This window comes from Galendromus occidentalis, unplaced genomic scaffold (genome assembly GCF_000255335.2).
Source record: "Galendromus occidentalis unplaced genomic scaffold, Mocc_1.1 scf7180000077527, whole genome shotgun sequence".
Taxonomy (NCBI): Eukaryota; Metazoa; Arthropoda; class Arachnida; order Mesostigmata; family Phytoseiidae; genus Galendromus; species Galendromus occidentalis.
In genome coordinates, this window is record NW_003805515.1 from 1,706,984 (window position 1) to 1,717,205 (window position 10,222).

General features: G+C 51.8%; 1 protein-coding gene across 1 annotated transcript; it reads right to left on the bottom strand.

Annotated features, from left to right (window-relative positions):
* Window positions 1-2,698: 2,698 nt before the first annotated feature.
* On the bottom strand, window positions 2,699-10,159 carry LOC114828476 (pecanex-like protein 4). The gene is made up of 14 exons (XM_029112766.1): window positions 10,069-10,159; window positions 9,027-9,274; window positions 8,857-8,955; window positions 7,434-7,585; window positions 6,675-6,917; window positions 6,087-6,484; window positions 5,644-5,750; window positions 5,194-5,422; window positions 4,862-5,022; window positions 4,721-4,786; window positions 4,318-4,524; window positions 3,941-4,172; window positions 3,571-3,746; window positions 2,699-3,349 (listed from the first exon to the last, which is right to left on the bottom strand). Exons 1-14 carry the CDS (start codon window positions 10,157-10,159, stop codon window positions 2,699-2,701), a joined length of 3,060 nt encoding a protein of 1,019 aa, XP_028968599.1.
* Window positions 10,160-10,222: the final 63 nt, after the last annotated feature.

The window sequence follows — 10,222 nt, forward strand, 5'->3', positions numbered from 1 at the left end:
CGGCTGAGCAGCGAACAATACATGAAACTCGTGAGGAATGATGATGACTCGAATACAGCGACAGATTCATTTTGATTCAGCAACTCTTTGAGCATTTATGAGAATCGAGTCGAAGGAAAAACAAGTGTACCCCCATTGCTCCTCGATCCTCCTCCTATAGTCCCGAATCCCTGAGCTTTGAAAGAGTTGTGAGTAAGGCGTAAGGGGAACCTGGCCCGATCCAGGTTCCCGGTATGTGGCTTCGATCACGAGAACTGGTTCCTATTCTTTCGCGAACTGGACTCTTCCCTTTCCACTCCGAGAAGATCAGGCTCTAATCTTGTCGATTCATTATCCGATGAGACGCTCTTCGACTGTGATGGCATTGTCACGTGAGTGACGATCGCAGAGGGGCCATGGTATCGATTACCGCACAAGAACAGGGAATTCTCTGTCGCTTGATGGAACACTCGATGCATCTGAAGAAAAGCAATCTCTGTAATTGCCAAGCAGAGCTCCGGCCCGCACACAATCCAGAGTAGAATACTCGATGCATCCGCTGAGGCCTGATCGCGCGTGTTCGTCTCTGAAAGCAGAAGTCCGCGACACGATTTAGTCTGCTCTATATATCGAGGCTATGTAAGGTCGAAGCCTTGCGCGGACCCCGGCGCCGCGTCGTCCGGAGGACATAGTCCAGAAAGCGATCTAAGCTCGCGGTGATACTTATGCGGCAGCCGCCCAAGAGATAGGACCGCCAGCGGTTTCCCGTAATCCGGAAATCTGGTGGTGGAGTCATCGGATAATCACCGCAGGGTGAAGGTGTCAGCGTCAGGTACATCCGAGTCCCGTCAGTTAGCCTAGAGCAGCATCGAGGACGGCGCCAGAAATGTTCGGGCAGACGGCTGAATTCGCCTCAGGAGTTGTCGAATCGGCGGAGGCACGTGTGTCTCGACGGAGCTCGCTGCAGGATATTCTAAGACAGCTACACCGCAAATCTAGACGCGACGCAGGCTTCTAGGAATAATGACCGCGGAATCAGAGCGAAGCTTGTGATCGATGGTCAATTATTCTGTCATTATTTCGAACGTGACAGAGATCTACGAGTCGATTCGAAGTCCTTCTCCGCCGGACCATGCATCAGAACGAGGGGATGATGTATTTTCATGACCTTAGCTCACAGGGATGGAAACGCTCGAAGCGCTGATCACTTGAGAAGGTGCTCCGATACCGCTGGAGGAGACGCTGACTTGACACTCTTCCCCGTCGAGTCGAGGGTTGGCGTGTGGAGTTTCTTGATTTCAGGGGATATGTTCTCGCTCACAAAAGTCGATCTTCCTTTGTGAGCTCTTTCCGAGCTCCGAGTGAGAGCCACGTATTGAGCTCGGACCTTTCCTCGACAGAGCTCAATTCGGACACAGCTTGGATCCAGTAATGCACCTACATGTCGTGGCAGGCAGGGTGGAACCCGACAAGAGGCTAAGCGATGCATCGTCTATATATTCTTCTCATGAATCCGAGTTTGGATCCCCGACGCCTTCAGTCGCCGAGAGTTACTCATGCTTCCACCAGGCTTTCCGGTCAAAATCACTGCGGGCGACTGCTAGAATTCCGAGGCGATCAGCTAGGGTCGGTTCGTCTCGTCTCGATCCGAAAAGGAGACTAAATACCTACATGTCTAATTGGTGAGGACGCCAACGAGCTCTCCCCGACCGGATCGAATATCCGAAGGACCACTTGGAGTTGCTCAAGGCTTATGGCTCCCCAGTCCGAAAATTCCCTCCTTCCTGAATGATGATCCATGATCTGAGCCGACGGTTGCTGGAGTGATCCCTCAGCGGTCAATGAAGATTCTCACTCGATGGATAGGGTTCCGCAGGGTCCATATATTCAGTGAGGAGTGTCCGTAGAGGGACCCAAGGCTAAAAATCCTGGAAACCACTGATGTAAGCTTTCTCCCTTCCACCCCTGTAGCACCTGGGAGCGACGCCGATGATTCACGTCTGAGCAATCGGTACCGCGGCATCTCTCCCAGAACCATGTTCCGTTTCTTGGCGCCCGACTGAAACTCATCTCTCGAGCGAGATCGGGCATATCTGATCGGTCGATGCTAGAGTCGGCCAGTCCCCAAGGTCCCGACCTCGGTTCTCGTGGGCGGAAACATCCTCCTTATTCTTCCCCCCGGCGAGATACACCGAGGGAAAAATGGAAGCCGTCCAGCTGACTTCCGATCTCAGATGCGCGTCTCACGAAGCTCATCTGATATTTCGAAATTTATTCATTACACTCCAAGTGAGCTCTTATCCCTGTAATCTCTCGACATAAGCTGCTCGGGTATGAAATCGAGTCGTCGCCTGGAACCCGCAGGAGCGTTACCTAGGAGGTGGGACCTATCAATAGTTGCCCAGAAGTCTGATCGAGATCGGGTGCCCACCGAATTTCTTCAAGAGTACAGAACGAATTCGGCATCGCCAGAGAACTACGATGCATCATGGAGCTCCCGGCGAAACCTGAGATCCAATGAAATTCGAATGTACAGAAGTTTTCGCTCGTGAGGGGTGCGGGTTTTTGGAGTAACTTCCTTGAAAGATCAATGTGGTCTCGCTTTTCTCATCTAGCGATTCTGAGAATTTTACATCGGAATTACACAGACTAGATAAGCACACTGTTCACAGTGAGCAGATCAGATTGACATCTCTTGCGGCGGATGCCATGAATAGAGCTAATTTAGCGTTGTCAGGTATCTGATCTGGTCAATATACAGAGGATAACCCAGAGGAGGGTCTGCCGACTGGATTGTCAGATTCCGCAGCAGCCAGGGATGAGCTTGAATCGAATACCGCTCGTCGTCATCATTCGTCATGTAGAGTAGCTCCAAGGATAACGTGGTCCAGATAGAATCCACCGTGCTGCCACTCAATGTCCCCACGTAGACTGGCTCATCAAGTATCAGACTTAGCAGATGACTGGTGTACACATCCGAACTCGAATCGTGAGCTATTGAAAACATATACGGCACTTCATTGTTGACACATGTGTTCCATTGGGGGGATCCTTCGACCCCGATGAACCAACGATTATCGTAAGTTTCGAGGATCCGGGCTAGCTCCCTTTCGGTTTCGGCCTCGCTGATGATTACCGTGTCTATGGCGAGCTTCGTCGTGAACTGCACGGCTCGCTGAACGAGAGCGTGCAAGTCGGTCGGCAGATCGACGAAAAAATCCCCGTTAAATGCCTGATTCACGAGCGCGGGAGTAAGAGACTCATCAGGGAATACGGCACGGAAACAAAAGTCGCAGACCTGTCGGTAATCAACGCACAGAGAAGGTTCCTCAGCCGTAGCCATTACTATACCGGGAAATGTTCGTCGTACCTGCGAAATTGGAAGGCTTACAAAAGGAGCTGAAACCGAGTTTATATTTTTGTATAGATAGTCGAGAAGGAGGGGCAGTTGTATTGGGACTCCCGCACCACTGCGAATAGAGCCTACCCGCCTTGGAATGGCTCAGACGCACTGTCGCTGATCCGCCCCCAGCGGGATCATCCGAAGTTTCCCTCGGCGGCCCTCCGTACTTTTTTCAAAATCATACTCACGTGGACAGCCACGATTGACATCCAAGAATCGATGAAGAGTCTTGAAGGATATCTCCTGAAGGGACTCCTTTCTTTCGATATGATCGTCCACCACGACTTCCGCGGTCTGTATCGGGAATGCTCACTGAGCATGTCGGTGGATGCGGATACGTCTTCGGTTTGGATATTGTTGTTCTCTGCAACCGTTTAGTTCCAGGTGATTCCCGGGAGCCCTTCGGGTATCGTACCTAGAGTCGTTTTGAAGGTGTCCCTGCCTGCGACTGCTTCATGATCGAGGCGGACCGTCATCGTCATCCTTGTCTCTCTCGTGAGGAAAGCGTTGGCTGTGTTCTAGTCAGAACTCCCAAGATTCTCCACGGCTGTCACTCACCGCTCATTTTCGCAGCCTGGTGATGCAGCAGAACCCAAAGAAGGACGCGCGAGAAATTGTTCAATAACGCTTCGAAGAAGGCTGGCTGATCGATAACCCCGGTCAGGACGTTGCGCGCGGAAGAGTACGTCACCACGTGGGTTCGTGCCCGAGGTCGGAACGTGTTGGTGGCGTGGGGATTCAAACAACCCGTCCCCTCCTTCAGGAAGCAATCCTCGATGATCTCGTCCACCTTGTGTAAGATTTCCAATATGAGTCTAGAAAATTCGGAGATCTCTCGGGGGAGTCCCCGAACCGCGAAGGACTTATGAGCCTGGCCCCTTGAGCCTGGCTTCAGGATACGATGGCTGACACTCATTGAGCCAAAGGCAACTTACTTTCCCCGCCTCCAGAGTATGGCAAGAGGTTTCCTGGAGCTCAAGTCCCTTAGCTTCGACGCAGCGGAACAGGTACCCGGATTCGATTATTCTCAGGAAAACGAGTCGATTCTGATGGCGTGCGAGGAAACACGAACCCGCATTCAGCGAACCCAGCAGCCCACGGCTCACAGACTTCTCCAGCTGGGTCATGAGCCGGGGTATGAACTGTGGAATAAGACCAAAAAATTTCATTGAGCAGAGATCGTCGTTGCTCAGAGGTGACTTGAGAAGGGCGAGGCTGAGAGCGGCTAGTTCCGTAGGATAACTTGTTTCCTCGATTGTTTGTAATGGGATTAGAAAGAAGACACGAGCCAGCTGTGCAGGAGACGAAAATGTCTGTCGTCTCGCAGTCGTCATTTACCTGAGCGTAGAACACGACATCGCTGAGTACCGTGGCGCTCCCTTCCGGAAGACGACTCCGCTCGCGCTCTTTATCCTGAGGCCGCTTCCTCCGTTCCAGTGAAGCCTCCGGTAGCGAAGACTGCGATGGCGGTGATGTTGCTCGCTTCTGATGATGGTTTTCGCGGAAAGCCCAGAACCGGCGCGGCCTCGGGAAGCCAGGAATAAATATAGGTAAAGAAAATAAAGCTAGAACTGGACTCTGCAGGAAGGCGGTCACACCTGCCACGAATATCACCCACGGTAGGAAAATGATATTCAGCCCTGTAAAGCACGAGGAGACAGTCGTTCAGCAGTCTTCGGGGGCCACCGTTCAGGGTGTTTCATCGGGTACGAACATAAAGCCTCAGTCCCTACGATCTATGTCGAGAATTTGAGGATTCTGTTCTCGCGCCGACTCCTGATACTGGCGGGAAAACGTCTAAGCGAACTCACCAAACAGAAGCCAATTATGCTGGAGACGTTGCTTCGGAATGAACACAGACGAGAACAAGATGATCATGATTGTATACACTCGCTCCAAAAACCCAATGAGAGTTCGCAACGTCACTGACACCAATGCGAACAGAGCGCAGAGAGGGAATCCCATCAGATCTTCGTTCAAAACTCTCAGCATGACTGTTATTATACATACGAGAATGGAGTTCCGCGTGAATTGTATCACCTGGAGAGAGCAGAGTAGAATTCACAGGAACATCAATGAGTTTGTTATGGTCGTCATGGAGGGGTTTCCTCCGAATCATGAACGGTGAAATAAGCCGGTAGTAATCCCAAATCATTCGCTGAGAGTCAATGATGAACCCGCAGAAGAACCAATGGGACGCGATCCCACCGTGAGCTCCAGCTGGACATTCACACCTAATATATACTGTGAAAACAACTTACTTCTCGGTGCGCTTTAATAAGTGAAATCGTGACGAGGAGTCGTCGTACTGCATTCCCCACGTAGAAATCACCGCTCGTTAGGATCCAGCACATCATCGGCGGACTCACTGGAATCAGGACCTTCCCATGAGAATTTCCCGAGTGCGAGGGCGAGTGTTTAGAGCATGTACGAGGAGGAAGCGATTCATTCAATTTCTTTCCATGAACCCCCGCGCCGTCGAGTAGAAAGCGGAGACGAAGCTAGGCGCCCCCTGTATGTAAAATCGATCAGGAAGATCGCTATGCGTTGAGCGGATTTTCGCTCAGGAGTACAAAAACGCGTCGGCAGCACTTCGAGATACTCTCGTATGTTCGATTCAGGTTCCGTTCCTCTCGGAGATCACGTCGTCCTGCGGCGAGATTATCAATGAATATGATCAATGATCATATACATGGTGACTCACCCGTGTGTACGAGCGCACCCTGGACGACCAAGTGGATTAGACTCCCACAGCTCGTCATTCGTCGCGCCTTGAAGTTGCTCCAGAGCGGATTCCGGATGAGTCCCCCGAAAACTGTGACCTTTTGGGCGCAGGAGAGCACTTCCGAGAGGATGAGGACAACGGCTAGGATCGAAACGATGGCCAATTCCGCTTCCTTGGACACCGAATTTTCTTTTATGGAAACTGCCAGACACACGATGAGCGTCACGCAATGCTGGAGAGCTGGATAGGGCTTGCGTAAGTTGCCGAAATGTATGGACAGAGCAAAGCCTCCGAGGAACGAGATGACTGCAATCGCGTTCCGAACGTAGAAACAGATCACAGTGAGCACGAGCGAAGCGAGAAGTTTCGTGTAGAGCCTGTGGAGAAAATTCTTCAGGCCTTGAGAATCTGCGAGAAGCTTCTCCTTGCTCCCTAGTCTCGAAATTCATGTGGCCGCGCGCCGGAGTATGAACATCGACGCCTTCATTTAGCCCCTGTCACAGTGATTAGATGACTGTACAAGATTTTTTGTTGGCGAAAGTCCTGTAAGCTCTCCCTCCTACTTACGACAACTCGCTCGCAGTTGGTGAGCCCCCGAAGACGGTTGATGTCACCCATTCTCCGAGCCACAGTTTGAGGGCGTCGAGCGGAGCTAGAACTCCGAGAAGCCACAGTAGTGGCAACGAAGAGATAAATGCGTCCGTGATAGGAACCAGGAAGTGGTTCATGCTCTCCACAGGTACTTCTCGCAGAAAAACCGCTATTCCGACCGAACACGTCAAGTAGAAAGGACGCATCAGAGGCTGATGCCTGCAAGGGTTCAAACGTATCTCCATGTTAAAGATCTATGCGAGGAATGAGCACTAATCCTCAGGGCAACTCTCGAAAAATGCGTCGGCTCATTCCCGCGGGGGACTTCCGACACCGTGCATGTATCTCGATCGGTCAACGGTGCTTCCATCCATGCTGCAGCACACGAACCCGGGCAGTGAATCCGAAACACGTCCGCAGTCGATGACCTCGGTCAATGAAGACAGACATTTATTCACTTTGTGGATGAGCTATAGCTTTTGACAATGCTGTTCGACTTAAGGCAGCTGATGCGATTCGCCTGGATTACGGTTGAAGTATCTTGCATTGGCGTCCTTGCTGAGCAAGAGTCATGCCCCAAAGCGAATATTTCCCGTATCGTTCAGTTTCCCGGAAACGCAGCCCTGAGGATTCATGCTCCACGCTAGGTGCTACGAGGGTAGGAATTACTGTGTCATCCTGAAGCTTATCTCGGCTCGGGGGTGCAGCGAGCTCGTTCTACTTATCGCCACGTACCATGAGTCCTGATGAGCGTTCTGAGGGATTTGGAACGTCGCAGTCTCTATGGGCGACTGGATCGCCAGAGAATGCATCGCGATGCAATCTGCGAACCACAAGAGATAGCGAACGATCATCTGCAGACTCCATATCGAGTTGACTTCGCGATGCTGAAAACCGACAGGTCGATGAGAGCTAGAGCTACGCGTCTGCAGCCATCCGCCGACAAATCATCGCAGAAATCGTACTCTTCAATCGGTCGCCCAATTAGTCCTCCGTCGAAGCACCAGCTCCTCGAAGCTGTCGACTCCTTCACCGATTCACTGTGATGACGTGAAAATGACCAACCCTCTATTCGAGTGGTCAACACTGCCGCCCCCGCTGGATTTGAGCATTCAGGAGCAAAGTTGGGACGGGCTCAAGGCCCTGCCTCTCCCGGCCCCGAAGTTCAACAACGGCTCAGACTACGCCGTACGTTTGTCGAAGATCCCTGCCGGGGATCCATTCCGAAAAGTCCGATCATCGCTTATCGACTACTTCGGCCTTTGCTCCGTGATGAATGCGAGACCATAAGCACTCTCCGTTCCGCGATCGGCTTCAAGCTCGCGCAGCCGCTAGGCGACAGTTCTCTTCGGAAGTCGGCGACCGTGGCCGCCGGGCGAGAACTCAGACTCCGGGAGCAGACCCAAGTCTAGCGCGGAGTTCCCGATCACATTCTGCCGACGAACTCCAGGAACAATTGGGGAACCTCCCACAAACGTGCCCTCTTCTCGGTATGGACGAAAGACAGAACTCAGGACTTCGAAGCATGGGATTCGCGGCAGCAGCAGACTTGATTAGTACGGTGTAGGAATTGCTTATCATCACGCGGCGCAGATATCACGTCAGCTGTGTGCTGCCATTCAATTCCAAAACCATGGAGCCGATTCGGGTCACGGGGTCGGATACAGTATGCCGGGACTCGAACCTCGATTGAAACGATCAACTTCCGCGTGAAAATGGATTCCTGAATTGTCTCGTGTCCCAGACGAAATTCATACGGGGTTTCAATTGTGAAACGGAATTTCGCTTGACAATCGGCCAAGATCCAGAAGCTGGGAAGCCTCATCCCTGAGTCACATCCCCGGAAGCAAGGATCATACCATAAAACATAAAGGGGAGTCTACAAACTGTATCTACCACGCATCGTTGACCCACCGGGACCATAAAATATCACTCGATATATGCAGGAATATTTTTGACGCGCTGCTTTCAGGAAGAGCTTGTCATGTGATTCTCGCCTGGGTCCACGGCCCACGGTAGCCTGTTGCATCCAATAGCCAGAGCTATCGCTCGTTCTATCGATTCCGCGCGAAATCTTCAACAGAGACCCACCGCTGGTCCAAAGCCTGAGTGACGGGATTTTCGCTCTGATCATCAACTTATGGGCAAGATTACTCACCGTCAACCAGAAATTCAAATACTGGACCGCGAAATGTAGAACAGCGGCGACCACTGCGTAAAGAAGAGCGTAGTTGAAGGGTGTAGGTTTCGATAAGAGCTGCGTTAGCGTGATTTCGTCCTGTATAGAGCGACTCGTTAGTGATGGGTGTCACGGAAGACCGATCTCGCAATGTCCCTTGACAATACCTTATCGGTTTCGGGTGCCACCGCGTGCCTCCTCCGGTAGTTGAAAAGGAGCCAGGAGATGATGACGAAGAGAAATGTTATCCCGGAGAGTATTCCGCAGGCACAAAGGAAGTCGAGAACGTAGTGGCGGACCAAATTATCCAGGAGGACCCCCCCGGTGAAAAAGGGCCACCAGAACAAGATGCTTTCCAGAAGCCAAAACGATAGCCGTCGGCATCCTCGCAGAGAATCTGGATCGAAAAGAGGTGATTGAGAGGCGGGAGGCCGACTCATTGGCGCTGCGTCGCCCGAGCCGGAATTCACGCGCGCGGGGAAGGAAGAAAGAAATGAGGAGAGAATGACGTTCTTACGCGCGAATAGAAGCTTGTCGGGCCTTTGCTCGCACCATTTCATTTCCTACTCCACTCACAGATTGTAACTTTAAATAGACCGGCGCTGAGTTTATAGATCAGATCGTTTCTGTTCCCGATCGAGTTTCCCGTCGTGCGTGCATTCTATCATCAGACCGAAGCTGGGGCCGGAGGAATCTCCGGACCGTTCCTCGATCGGCCCCAGGTCTCGCGAAGAAGTTTTCTCCGACGGAACCTCACACGATTGACGATCTCCCTCATATCGAGATTCTTGATCGTCGCGATCCGACTCTTAATCCAATCTCGCTTCGCATCTCAACGAAAGCTTGAGAGCCCTCGGGAAGATCGAATGAATCACTGTACCTCGCATGAGATCATGATAGAATCGGGAACGACCGACCCGTAAGTGTGTCCGTTGGACCAAATTATCGCGATGAATGAATCGCGAATGAAACTTGCTCAATCGAGGTCCGTGGGTCTCTCAGAATTGCTTCGCGAGCTTCGGTAGTCGAAAAATGAGAGGGGAAGGCAATGTTTCCTCATGAGAGCGATCCGATACATTTGACGCGGTCGAGAGCCCAATGCTCCTGTTTGCGAATCTCGTCGAACAGCAAGAGCAAAAACTCTGGTCTGAGAGCCAGAACGCCGAATAATTGAACATTAAATAAACTCACCTGGGGGCCAGGGCACTCCTCCCGTGGCTGTGGAGAAGAGTCGAGCCGCAACAAAACCCCCTTTATAGCTACTCACTAAAGGGTTTCCCATGACAGTCGAACTGCAACCTGTTTGACATCACAAGGAGCTCCCTAGGAACGTGTTTTATCTCGA